The 20772-nt window shown below is 38.3% G+C and overlaps 1 protein-coding gene across 3 annotated transcripts in view; it reads right to left on the bottom strand.

Annotated features, from left to right (window-relative positions):
• CRYL1 (crystallin, lambda 1) overlaps positions 1–20772 on the bottom strand; it is a 164904-nt gene that overhangs the window by 47924 nt on the left and 96208 nt on the right. For all 3 annotated transcript variants that reach the window (XM_005880006.2, XM_005880007.2, XM_005880005.2), the window contains exon 4: positions 3158–3319. In XM_005880006.2, coding sequence (XP_005880068.1) covers positions 3158–3319 — 162 coding nt within the window. The remainder of the gene's footprint in view (positions 1–3157; positions 3320–20772) is intronic.

Raw genomic sequence — 20772 nt, 5'->3', positions numbered from 1 at the left:
TATCCATAAATGAATGAGATCATGTGGTATTTTTCTTTCATTGACTGGCTTATTTCACTTAGCATAATGCTCTCCAGTTCCATCCATGCTGTTGCAAATGGTAAGAATTCCTTCTTTTTTACAGCAGCATAGTATTCCATTGTGTAGATGTACCACAGTTTCCTAATCCATTCATCTGCTGATGGGCACTTAGGCTGTTTCCAAATCTTAGCTATGATAAATTGTGCTGCTATGAACATAGGGATGCATATATCCTTTCTGATTGGTGTTTCTGGCTTCTTGGGATATATTCCTAGAAGTGGGATCACTGGGTCAAATGGGAGTTCCATTTTTAACTTTTTGGAGAAACTCTATACTGTCTTCCATACATTTTCTTTATCCATTCATCTATTAATGGACACTTGGGTTGCTTCTATATCTTGGCTATTGCAATAATAATGCTGCAATGAATATAGGGGTGCATGTATCTTTTTGAATTAGCATTTTGGATTTCTTCGGGTAAATACCCCAAAGTGGGATTGTTGGATCATACGTTAGATCTATTTTTAATTTTCTTAAGAACCTCCATACTCTTTTCCATAGTGGTTGCACCAATTTGTAATCTCACCAACAATTCATGAGGATTCACTTTTCTTCTCATCCTCACTAGCACTTGTTTATTGACTTTTCATATGTTTTATTCATAGATTCAATTCTTTGTTTTGTTTTTTACTTGTTTGTTTGTTTGTTGACTTTTTGATAATAGCCTTCATCTGCTGATGGGCACTTAGGCTGTTTCCAAATCTTAGCTATGATAAATTGTGCTGCTATGAACATAGGGATGCATATATCCTTTCTGATTGGTGTTTCTGGCTTCTTGGGATATATTCCTAGAAGTGGGATCACTGGGTCAAATGGGAGTTCCATTTTTAACTTTTTGGAGAAACTCTATACTGTCTTCCATACATTTTCTTTATCCATTCATCTATTAATGGACACTTGGGTTGCTTCTATATCTTGGCTATTGCAATAATAATGCTGCAATGAATATAGGGGTGCATGTATCTTTTTGAATTAGCATTTTGGATTTCTTCGGGTAAATACCCCAAAGTGGGATTGTTGGATCATACGTTAGATCTATTTTTAATTTTCTTAAGAACCTCCATACTCTTTTCCATAGTGGTTGCACCAATTTGTAATCTCACCAACAATTCATGAGGATTCACTTTTCTTCTCATCCTCACTAGCACTTGTTTATTGACTTTTCATATGTTTTATTCATAGATTCAATTCTTTGTTTTGTTTTTTACTTGTTTGTTTGTTTGTTGACTTTTTGATAATAGCCATTCTGACAGGTGTGAGGTGATATGTCATTGTGGTTTGGTTTTGATTTGCAGTTCCCTGATGATTAGTGACACTGAGCAAGTCTTATCTTAGGATTTAGGAGGTATTTTCTGAACAATTTGATTTTGTTGTTTTTCTAAACTGCCTCAGAAGTAAAAACATTGGTTAAACATTGCAAGCTTTCAAGCAATGAAGCAATCGAGTAACAATCTAATAAGTGGTTTGTGGTTTTTAAGGGATTTTATGGGCATGTAAATGTCACAGAAACAAAAACTGACAAGTTTCATAGAACGTGGCCTTTAGTTGCTTTAGTTAAGGTTTTCGTGGTGCTAATTCACCTGTATTTGAATGGTAACTGTATTTGACTGGTTTTATTCTATGTCCTATGGGCCTAAGTCTCATTATTTCATAATCATTCTTCACACTTTCCATTATACTTCAGTACAAGGCTATCTAGACATCCTGAACCACACAGCCCTGCAAGTGGTAGTCCAAGCCATCCCTCTTTGCCCATATAAAATCTAGCCAGCATCTGTGACTTGCTCTTTTCCTTCACCTCCCTGTGTCAACCTCAGACCTCCTCACTCTAAACTACTCTTGCTCAGAAGGAAGAACATCCCTGCTCTCAGTTCTAGAGGTTCTAACCTCTCCTGGGGCCATTCACACATGGAATGCTGTCCCAGGTTCTGTGAACTGGCTTCCCCCTCTCTGAGCCACCTTCAGTCGACCCTCTAAAGACAGTGTCTCTACTGCATCACCACACTGCTCTGTACCTGAACCAGTCCAATTCCTCAGAGCAATTCTGTTTCTCCACAACACAACTCTTCCCAAGCCTTCTCACTTTCTCCTCTGACTCCCAAGTGCATATGCTCTTCCAGTTCAGCTGGTCCCCTCATAATTCTGCACACTCGATTGTAGTTCTTAGCCTAGGGTCTTTCTTATACTCTTTCCCAAACTCATACACTCTTCTCATCAGCCCAACTAGATTCTATCTGATCTTCCCAGCCTCTTAGTGTAGCTTCTCCCGAGCCTTCACCTCCAAAGGCTTGGTGGTGCTAAAGATGTGATCATCATCCTATATTGTCATACTTCTGATGACTTGAGCTAAGCTAGCTTTTCTGTGCTAACAGATCATCCGGGTTCTCCAAGGTCATGCTGAGCTCACAGTTGGGACTCGAACATCCACCAAGTGATCCGTGACTCCTCTCTCTGGTCCTCACACTAACACATTAATCTCAAGAAGACGCATTGAGTGCCTGATGCCAACTTTAAACCCATTGCCTACTAGCCTCCTACTGTACTCCTAGTGAGTAAGTTTGCCCAGGTAATTACAACAGATGGGTGGACGGGACCACCGAGAAGGAGAGGTTCGTACTGAACTGAAATCTCAAGTGAGACTCAAAAATCTGCATTTTAGCAAAACTTATCCCACACAGTACAAGTGACAGATCTATAAAATCCTACTCAGTGTACACATTATTTTAATTAGACTTTTTCTTCAGTAGGAGAATTATTAGCTTAGTATTCTCTCTCCTTGGTTGGACAGTGAGTTACTTGAGGGTGAAAGTCTGTAAGGATTGCTTGTTCTGTCCCACTATGCACTAGGTACATAGATACAATCCAAAAAATTTTTGGATAAAATTCTTTTAGAAAATGCTGGTCTTGCACAACTTTCTAAATATGCTAAAAACCATTAAATTGTACAATTTGAATTGTGTGGTATGTGAATTACATGTCAACAAAGCAATTAAAAAATACTAGAGGATTAAACAAAATGTAATACTCCCCAAAACCAGAAGGAGATGTGATCAACATCCAGGTTTGACATACTCACAGGATGAGCCACAATACACTGCTTCACATGCACTAACCCAGCAAACAGCTGGGAAGGCAAGAGGCATGAGGTGGAGCTGCTGAGGACAACGTCGTCACCGATGATTCCATCTAACTGAGCAAAAACCTTCTTCTTCAGTTCCAGGTCTTCTGGAACACATTCCTGAGGAGCACATATGCAAATCACTACTCATGACCACTACACTCAGGCCCTGAGCAAAACATCTCAAGTTCTATTCATTCCAAAACGGAACCAATTAGAAAACCACAAGCAACATTTAAGAAAAAACAAAAAGCTACCCAACAATATGATAAATCTTGATAACTCTGGAAACTGGGTGATGCCTACCAGGAAGCTATATTCTCTAGTTTTGTGACCCACCAATTCCATGTCTGGCTATTTATCCAAAGAAATATAAAATACGAATTCAAAAAGATATATGTTGAAACATTATTTATGATAGCAAAGATATGGAAGTAACCTAGGTGACCATCGATAAATGATAAAGAAGATATAATACATATATACCATGGAATATTATGCAACAATAAAAAAAATGAAATCTTGCCATTTGTGACAACACAGAAGGACATAAGGGTATTAAGCTAAGTGAAAGCAATCAGACAGAAAAAGACAAATACCATATGATTTCAATTATATGTGGAATGTAATAACCAAAATAAATAAACAATCAAAACAGAAACAGACTCATAGATACAGAGAACAAACTGATGGTTGCCAGATGGAAGGGTGGTTGGGGGGCTGGGTAAAAAGATGAAGGGATTAAGAAGTACAAATTGGTAGTTACAGATTAGTCATGGAGATGTAAAGTATAGCATTAGGAATATAGTTAATAATATTATAATAACTATGTATGGTGCCAGATGGGTACTAGATTATTGGGGGGATCACCACATAAATTATATAAATGTCTAATCACTATGTTGTGCACCTGAAACTAATATAATACTGTATGTCAACTGTAATTGAAAAATAAATTTAAAAAGTTAAAGTTCTCATAATAAAAAAGTCCTCCAACCACATGGGAAGGGAGAGTCTACAAGCAGAACACACTCAGCAGTATCTCAGGCAAAGTGCTGTGAACATTAGTGGTGTCATCACCACATTTTCCCCGATCTGTCATCTTCATGAAATGAACAAGTGTGTTACATCCATAATTCTCCGAAGGCTTTTAAGCACCCACGGATCATTGGAAATCCTTTGGAAATATAACTTTGTTTCTAAAAACTAAAATTTCTTGAATAGGGGTTGAAGAGGAGATGTAAATTGGGATTAAATACTGCAGATAACAACCATGCTGAAATTCTCATCATGCAAAGATGGGGTAGAAGTGAGATGACACTGTCAAATACCCAGAACCAGCCCCCAGTGAGGCGTGTTCCTGGAATGGGGTGCCTATGGTGGATCCCTGCCTCAGAAGCAAGCAGAACAGGAAAAGGTTGCTTGCTGCTTCAACCCTGCAAGTACTAGAGGCATCTTTCTCTGCCTGCCACCAACAGCTCTGGGAAATCACACCAGGGGCCACTTCATCCAAGATGGTCCCTGAGTACCTGGAGGCAACAGGCCCGACAGGAGGAATATCACTATTCCCAACATCCTCTGGTGAGTTTAGGATCGTAGTTCTCAGTATCAGCATCAGAATCAATGCGGTGCTCATTAAAATGCACATTCTCAGGCTCCCGCCAGACCTACTGAATCAGTCTATGGGAGTGGGACCCAGGCATCTGCATTTTAATCAAACATTCTGTCGATTTTTGTTCCTAATAAACTCTGAGAGCCACTATTCTGAGGTATGGATCCAAAGTGTGGTATGCTACCAAATATATCCTCGGGGCTCTGTCCTCTCTTCTCCATGCAGAGACTAACCAAGTGTGCCCTGATTAGTGTAGTAGCACTGTAATAGAAGTAGTAGCATAAAAACCAGCAGACAACCAGAAGTGTGCAAAAGTGGAAGTGCAATGCTGAAGTACTACTAGGTATTGTATCAAAACCTTCCTCAAAAATAAAGAACATATTTTCAGGCCTAATTTAATATCTAATAGTTAACAATAATATCTAATGTTTTGAAATCAGCTGTGTAAATATTATAACATGAATTCCATTTCTGTATCATCGCAAAATTTTAAAATTTAACTTGAAAGGTAGGGCATGAATATTGTGTTTGTTTATACTTTTAAAAAATATAATCAAACCATGTGAAATTTTTTTGAGAACAAAAGGTCATACCAGCACCACATCGGAAAGACGGGGAAAATGGAGTCATTTAAGAACTGTAAAGCCCATTGTGTTAAATCCCTTTATCAAATGGGAAAAAAGGCTACAGTATCTGGCTGGTTGTATTGAGTAATTCCTGGATCAGTTATGTCTGCAAGTTGGGTTAAGTTTAAATGGAGCCTTGTAGTAAAGCCAGAGACTAAGAATGATGGTGATACTGTGTAAGTTAATAAAAGAGCCCTTGTGAATGGCTCTATTGTGAGCCTGTCATACAGCTTCTCCCTTGAAACTTTATGCCTTTCTTCAGATCATTTGATTATCAAAGAGGCAAGAAAACTTGAACCAGAGGAAACCCAAACCTGCTGCAGTGAGTTATGTAAGGCGTTTTTCTTTCTTTCTTTTTTTTTTTTTTTCCAGGCACTCTGGCTTGAAGCTTTGTTGTTGTTGTAGTTGTTGTTTTTAATAGTATCCCAATTGTGCTCAATTTGCTAAGCCAGGGTTATGATACCTCCCTCATCCATGTCAAGTCTGGAGTTCATTTCCGATCTTTAATGGGGACCCCCACCTTGTCTGAGAAAGGGAGTCTGACACACCGTTAATCAGGACTTTCATCACTTGCGGCAGATTACAAAGCTTAGCAAGCGAGGCTACAGGCATTCTCTCTTTCCTAAGTGGGCTGAAAGGAAAGGCAGGGACAATATCAAACAATGAGGCAGCTGACAGCCTAGCAGCCAAGTAGCCAAGTGTTCTCTCTAAACCTCAGCAATGTAATGGGGTAAAAACACCCCACCCCACCCCTATGCATTCTCAACTCTATGGTGTCTTTCAAGGTCTTTTCTAGAGAAAGCCACCAAATGTGAAGTGTTAGCAGAAGCTCCATCATTACGGAAGGTAATTAGCTAGAGTTTGCTTAATTAAACTCTAACAGCACTTTCAAAGCAATGACTATTATTTGTTTGTGTTTTGTTTGTTTTGAGGTGCAGGGAGATGATATTCTCATGAAAAACCACTCTGGTGCTCTAATTTTGACAAACAAAACAAAACAAAACTTTGGGGATGAGGTCACAGTGAGAAAAACACAGTGTGACAAGTATCACAACTATTGCTGGTACATCCAAAGGAGGTCATTCAAGTCAGGCAGCATCAGATGGTTAAAAGGTGGGGTTGAGTTTAAATACTCCTTTTTCCCTTTCCATCTTGAAAGGAAGAAACTGAATGATGGTATTATAGGTATAACATTAATTCTCTCTCACTTACTTATATTTCTAAAAGTAAATCCTATATAATAAAAGGCTAATATGCGAATAGACCGAACGGTGGAACAACCGAACAACCAAACAACCAATCACTATGACGTGTGCTGACCACCAGGGGGCGTGTGCAGAACATGGCGGGTGTTGGCCACAGCAGGATGGTGGAGCAGGTGAGTGGGAGGTGCAAGACCAAGGTGGGACCGCTGCCAGCGCCAGCCCCGTTTGCACCCACTGCCAGTGCCAGGTGGTTACTGAAAATTCTTTGCTCCTGCGCCGTGGTCCTGCCCAGCACTCGCACCTACTGCCGGTGCCAGCCCCGTTTGCACCCACTGCCAGTGCCAAGAGCCAGTCCCGATCACTCAGTGCCATCAGCAGGTGCGAGCAGCGGCTGCAGGCCCTGATTGCCCTGAGGGCTTCTCCACCTCCCCCTGCTCCTAAGGGGCAATTGGGGCAGCAGCCGCCGCTCACTCACCCTGATGGCACAGGCCCCGCTCGCACCCATTGCTGGCACTGGCCCCAATCGCTCTGTGCCATCAGCGGGTGCGAGCAGGGCCTGCGCCATCAGCGCATGAGAGCAGCGGCAGTGGGAGCAGGGCTGCTGGCAGACAGGGGACCAGGGGCCACTGTGGGAGAGGCTGGGCTGTGGTGCGGAGGATAGGCCGAGACCCACCCCTGTGCCTACCGCAGCCTCTCAGCCCACAGTTCCTTTCAAGGTGCATGAATTCGTGCACTAGGCCCCTAGTGTTTTATAAAGATCCTTGTTTTATTAGTAATAAAGCTTAGTTATGACAGCACTCAACTCATTAGGGCTGTTTTAGGAAAGCAGCAGGGCCACAGCAAATCAGCCCTGGATCACTCCCAGAAAGGAAGTGCTGCATGAGAACTCAGGTCTGAGCTTTACCCACTTGCTGTGCAACAACATGCGTTTTCCAAAACAAATATTTTCATGGGGAAAATGAAATTTCATTGATTTTTTAAAAATCTACTCAGGAATTTTAGATAGGCATCCTGTTGCTAGAAAAATCTACATTTGCTCATGCAAAATATCTGGAAACAATCTTCAGTGTGCTTTCCAGAAAGAAAAAAAAACTTAAATTGGAAGACTTTAGTACCAAAGGTATTTTACATGCAAAGAAATTCTATTAGCCGATTTTAGGGAGAAAGACATGGCAAGGAAAAAAAGATGAACTCAAATCCTGTTGTAATCATGGCAGAGGGCAATTCTTTCTCAAGTTGAAGATGGAAGTGCTCCACATAATACAGTCTGTCTGGTAGCACTAATTAACCCTCTGGCTTCAATCTGGCTCATCATCACCAGCAGTCTCTCATCACTATCTCTTCCAAGAGCACAATCTTAAAAATCTATCAGATTAATAAGACTACTATGATTATACTTCTCAAGAGGTGAACATCATAACTACAAAAAAGAGGAAAATCTTGCTCTAGAAGAAACAGTATTTGTTAAGGAAAAAGAAAGGAAAACAAGTATAAATAAGGTTTCAATATCACAGGCAATAAACTACTCTATGCCCTGATCTGAGGCTCATTTTTTTCCCCTTAAATATCAAAATTAAGGAAGGGTTTCCTTTTTAAAAAGACAACAACAACAACCCTCATATAATAATCCTAAACAGAGTTCTACAACAATACAGAACAAGTTATACCCAATCAAGAGAGAATTTGCCAAAGTAAAAATCAGTATAGACCAGAATAGAGACATTACTTCCTGGGGCTGAGGTGTTAAGGCTAGCGGGATTGTTGTGGTTTGCATTAAATAGCAGTCTTTTCTCAGGGTAACCACACGCATCAGCTGCTGTCCTAATGAGGTTCCTATTCCATCTTCATTCCAATGATTTTTATTTGTACCTTTTATAAAATCACTTATTTAGAATAAGGTTACAATACTTGATGTGAAAAAAATTATACAATTAAAAATACTGCAGTTACACCTGCAAATAGCATATAATTTTATGGCATATCCAAATAGTATTTCTCATAAGAAAAAAGTAAGGTATTTAAATACAAAGTTTTTTATTTAACAAAGTGCTGGGAACCCTAACCGGTTTGGCTCAGTGGATAGAGCGTCGGCCTGCGGACTGAAGGATCCCAGGTTCGATTCCAGTCAAGGGCATGTATCTCGGTTGCGGGTACATCCCCAGTAGGGAGTGCGCAGGAGGCAGCTGATCGATGTTTCTTTCTCATCGATGTTTCTAACTCTCTATCCCTCTCCCTTCCTCTGTGTAAAAAAATCAATAAAATATATATTTTTAAATGCAACTGATTTCTAAATATTTTTTAAAAAAACAAAGTGCTGGGAATAGCTTGAAACAAAATTTAAGTAAGCCACAAGGAATGAATTTTTGAGAAGAAAAACTTAAAATAAATGTTGATGTGAAAGACATCGCATCACATTACATTAATCACTAAGAGCACTTATTATCGGTAAGGAATATCTTTAAATTCCAGTTGACAGACGAGACACTGAGAGAACTCCATAAGTTATTTTTTATGTATTTTTTTGGCTTTATATTGGATACAAGTGTAATGCATTTCTATCTGTGACCTCTCTGTTTATAATACAGTAATTCTCAAAGCAGCAGATAACTGGGGGAGAGAGAGTCTGTTAGTGAGGTTCAAGGGGAAAAAAACATGGAAATTAAAATATATTCCTCTTGTTGAGAATAATTTAACTGAATATTTTTAGCCAAAATACTTTGTTATTGCTATGAGTAAAACAATTTGCATTCAATATATTTTGTTGCATAAGAATCAGTTTTATGAAAATGTTTTAAATTTTTGAAAATTTACATTTGTTTAATAGTATCCTAAAACTAGTTTAGCTTGCAACCATGTATGTATGTTGGACTATAAAATAATTATATAGTATTTTGAAGAGGAATAGTATCATCAAAGCGATACCTACCTCTATTTTGACTCCATCTGTCCACAAGAGAAACCAAAAAGTTAAACCATTTATGTGTACAGTTGCATAAGTGCAACATAATTTTAAAAAGTTTGTGTTAGTCTTCTAAAAGGCAGTTTTTCTCACTTTAAGGTGATACCCTCTTTCTAGTTGCTGGTACAAGATATTTACAGTAAAGAAAATTATTTTATTTAAGAACAGAGGTTTTCAACATAGCTGGACTTATAAACTTCGGATAGGAAGTTTATAACTTTTTTAGAAGAAATTAGGCCATTTTTATTATACAAAAATATAAATGATAATCTTTTAAATACAACATTTGTTTCATTTAGTTTTGACATCAGACCTTATGTTTGCCTCTTCCCGATTCCTTCTTATCCACTTAATCTCTTTTCCTTACCTATGTCACTGAGGAGAATTGCAATCTTTAAATTATTTTGTACTGATTTTAAAGGGAGAGAGAGAGAGAGAGAGAGAAAGAGAGAGAGAGAGAGAGAGAGAGAGAGAGAGAGAGAGAGAGACTTGTTGTTCCACTTGTTTATACATTCACTGGCTCCTTCTTGTATATGCCCTGACCAGAGATTGAACCTGCAATCTTGGAGCATCAGGACGATCACCTAACCAACTGATCTACCCAGCCAAGAAAGAACCACAATCTTTTATAATTACTATTTATAATAATAAACATTCATTTTTATTTTATTTTAAATTTGTTTTCTTTTTAAAAATAGAATCAAGTTGCTTTTTCTGTAATGGTCCTTATGTGATCTTTTCTGTATCAATATTTACTTAATACAAACACTTGAATAACCTAATCCTCAACTTCTCATGTAACTGTGGCCTGTGCTAATATGAGTATACACTCATGGGGTCATATATAAATTATTGGGAGTATTATGCTTGCCTCTTCTTATTCTATTAAACTTTCAAAAAGTCACCAAGCAGTGTGCTCCCTGCCAGACACTATATAAAAAGGCATGTTCTGCCACCCCTCGGTCCTTAAATGAGTCCTCTCCACCCCACAAGCATGAAGTTTCCTAGGAAGTATCAAAGTCAAGGTAAGGTGTGGTGGGATACCTACTTCAATGACCTGCATTATCAGTCCATGTAAAACTGGTAGAAAGATGCTCAGAAACAGCTCTGTGGAATAGCAGTTCTGATATTTTACCTCTCATTCAGAAAAAAGGGTAAATTTAGAAAGATCCTATGTAATCAAAGGCTAATATGCTAATTGACTGAACGGCAGAATGACTGGTCACTATGATGTGCACTGACCGCCAGGGGGCAGACGCTCAATGCAGGAGCTGCCCCCTGGTGGTCAGTGCACTCCCACAGGGGGAGCACCGCTCAACCAGAAGCCGGGCTCATGGCTGGCGAGTGCAGCAGCAGTGGAGGGAGTCTCTTCCACTTCTGCGGCAGCTCTAAGGATGTGTGACTGGGGGAGCGGGCCTAAGCCGTCAGTCAGACATCCCCCAAGGGCTCCCGGACTGTGAGAGGGCACAGGCCTGGCTGAGGGACTCCCCCTCCCCAGAGTGCACGAATTTCATGAACCGGGCCTCTAGTAGTTAATATAAATATATTTTATATATATATATATATATACACACACACACTAGAGGCCCGATGCACGAAATTCATGCGAGGGCCTTGGCCCCAGCCCCCACCCGCTGCAGCTGCAGCCCCCGCCCACTGTGGCTTTGTCCAGAAGGATGTCCAGTCTAATTAGCATATTACCCATTTATTATTATAGAGATATATACACACACACACACATATATATATATTTGTTTGCTTGTTTATCGGTTTGTCTTGTGTTTGTTTATTAAAAAGTGACATTTGGCCTTCAATAGAATTCAGCTAAAAATAGCTCCTCATCAGATTTCCCCAATAGGTACCACAACGGCTATTTTTTTAAAAAGTAAACATACATAACCCTGAAAAAAAAGGTGATTGGGCAGCTTTGTTTTTTTTTTTTTTTTCAGTTAAAAGAATATAGTGTGTATGCTAATAAAAATTTCTCCCATAAAACTGATAGAGACTTGTGGAAATATGATGGACTGGAAAACCTAAAAGTCTTCCCTTCACAAATACTAGATAATTCTGTATAAAACAAATCATCCATCTAACTGAATAGCTGAGCTCTCATATTAGCTCTCACATGGATTTCCTGTTTTCAATTTCATTGATTTATGCACTAATTCTTATTATTTCTTTTCTTCTGCTTACTTTGGATTTAACTTGGTCTCCCTTTGCTAGTTTCCTAAAGTAGAAACTTACATTATTGATTTTAGATCTTTCTTCTTTTCTCATATATGCATTCAAGGCTGTGAATTTCCCTCTAAGCACTACATCCCACAAATTTCAATAAGTTGTGTCTTCATTTTTATTTAATTCAGAATATTTTTACATTTCTCTGAGATTTCTTCTTGGATCCATGTGTTATTCAGAAGTGTGTTGCTTTTTCTTCACATATGTGGGAATTTCCCAGTTAGCTTTATGTTACTGGTTTCTAGTTTAATTTCATTGTGTTCTGAGAGCAAACAATGCATAATTTCTATTCTTTTACATTTGTTAAAGTGTGTTTTATGGCCCAGAATATGATCTACCTTGATAAATGTGTTCTATCTGTGCTTGAAAAAGTATATTCTACTGTTGTTGGATGAAGAATTATACAGTTGTCAAATATATTCAGTTGGTTGATAGTGTTGTTAAATTCAATTGTGTCTTTATTAATTTTCTGGCTGCTGGATGTCTCCATTTCTGATAAAGGGATGTGAAGTTTCCAACTATGATTGTAGATTTATCTATTTCTCCTTGCAATTCTATCATTTTTTGCCCCATATAGTTTGACTTTCTGTTGTTAGGTGCAAACATACTAAGAACTGGTATGTTTTCTTTATCATTATCTCTTCTTTATCATTATGTAATGCCCTTCTTTATCCTTGATAACTTTCCTTGCTGTGAAGCCTACTGTCTGAAATTAAATATAGCTCTCCTGTTTTCCTTTTATTAGTGTTAGCATTTTCCTACATCCATTTATTTTTCATCTATATGTGCCTTTATATTTAAAGTGGGTTTCTTATATACAATATACTGTAATCTTGTTTTGTGATCCACTCTGACAATATGTCTTTTAATTGGTGCATGTAGACCATTAACATGAAAAGAGAGTATTAATATAATTTGGATTAATATCTCCCACATTAATTACTATTTTCTATTTGTTGCCCTTGTCCCTATTTTTGTGTTCCCCTCTTTTCTGCCTTTTGTGATTTTAATTGAGCATTTTATATGATTCCATTTTCTCTCCTTTCTTAGCATATCAGTTATACTTTTTTCAATAGTTGCCCCTAGAGTTTGCTATATAAATTTCCAACTACTTGAAGTCCACTTTCAAGTAACAGGATACCAATTTATAGGTAGTGTTAGTACCTATAATAACAAAATAATCCCAATTCTTTCTTCCTGTCCCTTGCATCATTACAGCCATTAATTTCATTTATATATAAGCATACGCACCCAATATACAGTGGGGCCTTGACTTACAAGTTTAATTCGTTCCGTGAAGGAGCTCGTAACTCAAATTACTCGTATGTCAAATCTTAAAGTGAACGAGTGAGACACGTGATGCTGGACTGATGTTGTGGCGTTCACTGTGACGTTCGCTGCGCCAACTAGCGGTGGGGTATCTAAAGCTGGCTCGTAACCCGAATTTTAGCTTGCAACTCAAAGCAAAAAATCGGCCGAGAGACGGCTCGTATCTCGAAAAACTCGTTAGTCGGGACACTCGTAAGTCAAGGTCCCACTGTATATGACATATGCATAAGCATATATAATCAAATACATTGTTGCTATTATTTTGAACTGTCATCTGTTATATCAATTAAGAATAAGAAAAATAAAGTTTTTATTTACCTTCACTTATTCATTTTTCTTTAGGCCTTCTTCCTTGCTGCCTTTCTTTATGTAGATCTGAGTTTCTGACCTCTCTCTCTAAAGAATATCTTTTAACATTTCTTATAAGACAGGTCTACTAGCAACAAACTTCCTCAATTTTTGTTTATCTGAGTTTATTTCTCCTTCATTTTTTTTCCCTCCTTCATTTTTTGAAGGATAGTTTTGGAGGGTACAGAATTCTAAGTTGGTGGGGTTTGGGGTTGTGTGTGTGTGTGTGTGTGTTGTTGTTGTTTACATATTTCACTCCACTCTCTTTCTGCTTCCATGGCTTCTGAGAGATAAGATATAATTCTTATCTTTGCTGCTCTATGGGTAAGTTTTTTTTGAGGGGGAGGGAGGGAGGTCACTCTGGCTTCTTCCAGGATTGTTTCTTTATCTTTGATTTTCTGTAAATGGTATGCCAAGGTGCAGGGGGCGAGGGGTTGTGGGTTTTATTTATTTATTTTTATTTTTGTCATTTATTCTGCTTAGTGTCCTCTGGTCTTCCTGGGTCTGTGGATTGGTGTCTAGGTTAATTTGGGAGAATTCTCCGTCATTATTGTTTCAAGTATTTCTACTCTCTCTCCTGTCCTTCTGGTGTTCCCATTAGATGTATGTTACACCTTTGTAGTTGTCCGACAGTCCTTGGGTATTTTGTTCTATATTTTTCCTTTTAGTCTTTGTTCTCTTTGCTGTTCAGTTTTCAAAGATTCTATTGATATAGCCTCTAGATCAGAGATTCTTTCCTCAGCTGTGTCCAGTCCACTAAAATATTTGCAAATCATATTTCTGACAAAGAACATATCCAGAATACATAAAGAACTCTCAATGCCAAATAGTGAGACAAGCAACCTACATCCCTGTTTTGAAAAAAAATAGGCTAAAGATTTAAATAGATACTTCATCAAAAAAGTTATGGATGGTAGACAATCATGTGAAAAGATCCTCAACATTGTCAGTAATCAGACAAATGCAAATTAAAACCTCAATGATACACCACTGCATTCTGATTAGAATGGAAAAGAAAAAAGACAACAGCAACTTCTGACCAGGAGGCAGAACAACAGGAACTCTGACAGGGCTGGTGGGAATAGAAAATGGCATAGTCACTTTGGGAAACAGTTCTGCAGTTTCTTATAAAGTTAAACATATAGGCAAAATCTTACTCCATAGCTAATAGAAATAAAAATGTATGTGCATACAAAAACCTATATGGTCAGTGTTTACAGCCTCTTTATTAAAAGTCACCCAAATATAGCCCTGGCCAGTGTTTCTCAATGGTTAGAGTAACATCCCGGGCACCGAAGGGTCACAGGTTCCATTCCTAGTCAAGGGCATGTATCTGGGTTGCAGGTTCGATCCCTGGCCTGGTCGGGGTGAATGCGGGAGGCAACCAATTGATGTGTCTCTCTCACATCCATGTTTCTCTCTCTCCCCCCACCTTCCTTTCTCCTTCCCTCCCCGACCCACCTCCTTTCTTTCCTTCTACTCTCTCTAAAAAAATCAATGGAAAAAAATATCCTCAGGTGAGTATTAATAATAAAAAAAAGAAACAAGCTGCTGATTCACATAATAATGTGAATAAAACTTAAACACCTTTTGCTAAAGGAGAGAAACCAGTCTACATGTTATATTATGCAACTTTTAAAAAAATCAACCAGGATGTGGGGGAGCCTAAAATGAACTCCAGGCTGTGACAACTGAATTACATAACCACACTCAGATGAGTGGGTAAGAAAGGAGCTAGACAATGTAGAACTTAGCAGCATTGGATGCTATCTTTTTCATCACTGCCAATCTCGGAGGCAAAAATAATAAGCAGCTGGTCTTTTCTCAAGAGTTCAGTAATCTATTGAAGAGTAGCATATGTACAGGAAATAGTACACCTGATAAGTGTGCAGCCATATGAGTTTTCACAAAGTGAACACACTGTGTAACCAGCATACAAATCCTTTCTGGCAGTCCAGAAGCCCCCTCCTCACTGCAAGGGTGCCTTCCCAAGGGTAGTCACTGCCTTGATTTCCATAGTCAGCTATAGTTTTATTTTTTATTTCTCTGAATTCTAATAAGCTTTATCATCTTTTATATACGTATTGACTATTTGGTTTGCTTCTATGAATTGCCTTTGCCCATTTTATTATTGATTCTTTGTCTTTTTTTTTTTTTTTATTCCACATATTTGATTTTTTTTTTTACTGTACAGCCCCCTTCAGTGCTCACAGCCCAAGGGTAAGGAGGCTGGGCAATGGTTTGAGGCTGCAACTTCCTCTGGCATGGGTCCACTATGAGAGGCCCACAGACAAGATTCTTTGTCTTTCTTACTGAGTTACATTTCTTTCAATATGATTTGGACATTGCAAATATTTTTCTTCCGGGTCTGCTACTTATCTTTTGATTTTGTTCACAGTATCTCTTGTCCTACAGAGATTTAATTTTTACAAATCCAGCATTTGTTTCTCTGGGTCCATGAAAGCCCTCCTTTCTCAATGTTACAGGACCTATACTATCTTCTCGAACATTTTAGAATTTTAAAAATGTTTATTTAATCCATCCAATATTTATTTTGTGTTTATTTTTATACATAGCACATAGTAAATTTTTATCATCTTTGTTAATAAGATGGTGGTTCCAGATACCAATCCTTCTTTAGACAATAGGTTTGAGCATTAGGGCAAATGTTGGCATGACATCAAGCTGACATCGTCCTGACTTCAAACAGCTCACAACTAAGTAGAGAAATACCCAAATAAACAAATCACCACAATGTAGCATAATTTATTCCGTAATAAGATCATGTAAGTGGTTCAGCAATAGGATAAAGTCTGATAGATTCTGCTGGGAGCAGGGGAGGAGAGAGAGAAAAGAAAGGAATCACTTAAGAAGACCTCAGAGAAAGCCTTCACATCTATCATATAATCAGAACAGGATCTTTCCCAAAGCACAGTTGTGCCTGTGGGCCTTTGAAGAGCTCAGTTTGGTGAGATAGTAAGTGGAAGAGATGAGGCAAGAGGTAAGTAGGGAACACAACACAGAGGTCTTGGGGACCATGTCAAGGGGCAAAGATTATATCTTGTCGATGGTAAGAAATGAATGAGGGTTTGAAATGGAGGAATACTGATCAATAATGGCCATTTAGAAAGAATCTAAAGCAATGGCAAAAGAGAAAAAGAAGAACAGAAGGATTCCATGACTATTCCAAAAAGTGAAATCATTTATTTGACGTGGGGGATCTGGGAGTAGGTAGTCTGGAAGAGAATGGATCCCAGGCTTCTGGCTTGGGTAAACAAGTATATGGTGGTGCCAGTGGAAATCTCTCAAGAATCATGACACAGATTCTCTTGAGTAGGTGGATTTTAGGACACCCTTTCAGCACTCGTACAGTAAAAGCAAAGGCCAAATCTGTTGCACGAAAACAGAGCAACAAAATAAACTATGACAGGTTTGACCATTGCCCAAAAGAGGGTTCTGGAATCCAGCCAGGCCTGTTAATGAAGAGTGCTATTTTCATTGACTTGCCAAAATGAATATTTTCTGAGCAGCCTCAATTACTTGGGTGCCATTACATACCAATATAAGCCATTTTGCAGCCTACATTTAAAACAAAAACTAAGTAGTTGTTTCACTCTTGACCATATTTTCAAAAAGAGACCACAAGTTTCACCCACTTGGCCTTATGTAGGCCTGTAAGCCAGGGCTCTCGTTTCGAGGGAAGGCCAGGCGGAGCCTCAAGTTTGGCAATTCACCTAATTCTGGTAAAGAGCATACTGAGTTTCTTCCTTTCTACAGCAACAGGCAAATAATGTTTTTCTAATAGTTGCAGGAAATGTGCATTCACAAAACCTTCATAATAAGAAATACAGCCAAGGTCAGTTAAATTGACCTTAAGTGTGAAAAAGCATAAGTACTCATTGCAAAAAAAAATTTTTGTAACTATGTGTGGTGATGGATGTTAACTAGACTTTCTGTGGTGATCATTTCACAATATATACAAATACCAAATCATTATGTTGTACACCTAACACTAACATAATATCTGTAATACTTATATCAATTATACCTCAATTTAAAAAACTGTCATGTACTTTTTCACTGTAACTGAGGCTCTGAGAAACAGAAACAGATGACTACATGCTGGGTGAGTAATTCCTATTTTCCCTTTCCTACAATAGAAAAGAAAATACCTAAAAGAAAAAAAAAATAGGTAAAAAATGGCGGCTGAAAAGGCGGACAGGTCTGGCGCCTTCTCACCACAGAACAGATTGAAGGAAAGAAACAGCTGAATTGAATAACATCCACCCAGAATTGGCGAATTAACCACAGCTGGTGAGACAATCCATGGATGGAAAGTGTTCTACATTCTTTTTTAATTTTTTTATCATTATTTTACTCTATCTCATTTTTTCCTTTATGCCAACACTTTCTTCCTCACCTCCCCCTTTTTCATCCTGTTTCTCTTCTCCTGTTCCTCCTTTAGGTTTTCTCTCTCCGTTCTTTTTACTCCTTATTAAAAATTGATCATCTTTATCTGCTTTATTGATGCATTACTATTATAGTAGTCTCTGTTGGCTTACTCATATATTGAATTTCCTCTTCCCTGCTCTAAGTCCATGCACCTTTCTCTTTTCTCTTTCTTCATTAGCCAATTTTTTTTCTTGTTCTTTTTTGTTTGATTGTCTGTTAGTTTGTTTTTGTGTTTTTGTTTTTTATTTTATGCTGTTTTTCCTCTCCTTGCTTGTTCTGTTCTTCTAATAGCTTAATTAGTCATACTCATCAAACTCAGGCCTATCTCTCTCTACTCTATTCTCCTTTTGCAAAAATAGATGAATATATAGATAGATTAAAGAAAGGGGGAGGAAATTTTTTATTCTTTTATATATATGTTACATATATATATATTTCTTAATACATATATATCTTTAATTATTATTTTTTAATTGAGTATTTTGTTTACTTTTCTTCTTATACACTCATTCTCTTTCTACCTTCTCTATGCTGAATCGTGGCCATTCCCCCATTCATTCAATTCCTTTACCTTTCCTTATGGAAATAAGCTCTGCCTCTTCAGATTCAGCTCCCCTCATTTTTTTCTGGGTGTTTGTTGTTTGCATTTTTTGGTTTAGTTGTTGGATTTGTCGAGCTTTCTCCCAAAATACGTATATTTTTCCCCCTTCTTTTTTCTTCTTTTTCTTTCTCTCTTACCTTTTTTCTTTTCTCAATATTATTTTTGCACTCTATTCTCTCCCATAACTCACTTTTCTTGGGTGGTCACCTTTTTTTGAGGTGACCGGTGTCGTGAATACATTCATGTTTTGTTCCCTCGGTGTCATGTCTTTTTGAGTTGTATTTTGTACCTTTTGGTCAATGTGGCAGAGAGTGAGCCACATAACCAGACACCTGAAAGGAGCGAAAATGGGGACACAAAGAAACAGCCCCCATACAAAAGAAAAGGAAGAATCACTGGAAAAAAAGTAAATGAAATGGAGGCAAGCAATTTTTCAGAGAAAGAATTCAGAACAATGGTCATAAGGGCACTGAAAAGGATGGAAGACAAATTCAACAACATGTGTAAGTACCAAGAGGAAATGAAGAACCAAGGAGAAAGGAAGAATGACATAGCTGCAATAAAGAACACAATAGAAAGCATCAATAGTAGACTAGAAGAAGCTGAGGATCACATCAGTGAGCAAGAAGAAAAGGTAGGAAGAATCACCCAAGCAGAGCAGCAACTGGAAAATAAACTTAAAAAACAGGAGGAGAGCCTAAAGGAGCTATGTGACAACATGAAACAAAACATCTGCATAATAGAGGTGTGAGAAGGAGAGGAAGATAAGCAATGAATAGAAAACCTGATTGAAGAAATAATGACAGAAAACTACCCTGATATTGGGAAGAAAAAACTCACACAAGTACAAGAAGCTCACAAAGTTCCAAACAAGAGGAACCCAAAAAGACCCACATCAAGTACATCATAATTAAATTGGCAAACACCAACGACAAAGTAAGATTCTTAAAGGCTGCCAGAGAGAGACAGAAAGTTACCTATAAGGGATCTCCCATTAGACTATCAACTGATTTCTCAACAGAAACACATCAGGCCAGAAGGGAATGGAATGAAATATACAAAGTGATGCAAAGCAAGGGTCTGAATCCAAGAATACTATACCCAGCAAGGCTATCATTCAAAACTGAAGGTGAAATCAGGAGTTTCACAGACAAAAAAACACTAAGGGAGTTTATTACCACCGAGCCAGCAATCCAAGAAATGCTAAAGGGACTGCTGTAAAAAGAAGAAACAGAAAGAAAAGAAGGAACACAGGCATAAAGAATAAAAATGGCTACAAACAAGTGCCTATCAATAATAACCTCATATGTAAATGGACTAAATGCTCCAATCAAAAACAATAGGTAGCTAAATGGATAAGAAAGCATAAACCATATATTTGCTGTCTAAAGAGACCCACGTCAGAACAAAGGAGGCACACAGACTGATAGTGACGGGATGGAAAAAATTTTTTCAGGCAAATGGAAATGACAAAAAAGCTGGGGTAGCAATACTTATATCTGACAAAATAGACCTCAAAGTGAAGGCCATAACAAGAGATAAGGAAGGCCACTTCATAATAGTAAAGGGAGCAATTCAACAAGAGTAAATAACTCTGGTAAACATATATGCACCCAATACAGGAGTGCCCAAATACATTAAAAAAAAAAATCTGGAAGATATCAAGGGAGAAATCAACAGTAATACAATCATAGTAGGGGACCTTACTACCCCATTAACACCACTGGATAAACCCTCTAAACAAATAATCAGCAAAGAGGGAGACCGCGCCAACTTGAAGGGGAGAGTGGATGTTGTCGGAAGCCTGAAAATCCCGGGAATCTACAACAACGGCACCCAGCGAACAACTGCGAACCCGGGAACACCCGTCCCCAAGCGGCAGGAGCATGCGAATTCGGAGGAGCTCTGCATCCCCTCACAGAAAGGTCAGATTTCACCTGGGATAAGGAGAGAGAGAACTACATAACCAAACACCCGGAAAAGAGAGATCATGGGAAGACAAAGAAACAGCCCACATATAAAAGAAAAACGGGGCATCACCAGAAAAGGAAGTAAACAAAATGGAGGCAAGCAACCTGTCAGAATACAAATGACATCACTGGAGGATATCAAGGGAGAGATTGACAGCAATACAGTCATAATAGGGGACTTTAATACCCCACTATCACCATTGGACAAATCCTCTAAACAAAAACTCAGGAAAGAA

The sequence above is a fragment of the Myotis brandtii genome, unplaced genomic scaffold, assembly GCF_000412655.1.
Source record: "Myotis brandtii unplaced genomic scaffold, ASM41265v1 scaffold62, whole genome shotgun sequence".
Taxonomy (NCBI): domain Eukaryota; kingdom Metazoa; phylum Chordata; class Mammalia; order Chiroptera; family Vespertilionidae; genus Myotis; species Myotis brandtii.
Note: the sequence above shows the minus strand (reverse complement) of the source record. Positions and strands in the feature narration are given on the sequence as shown.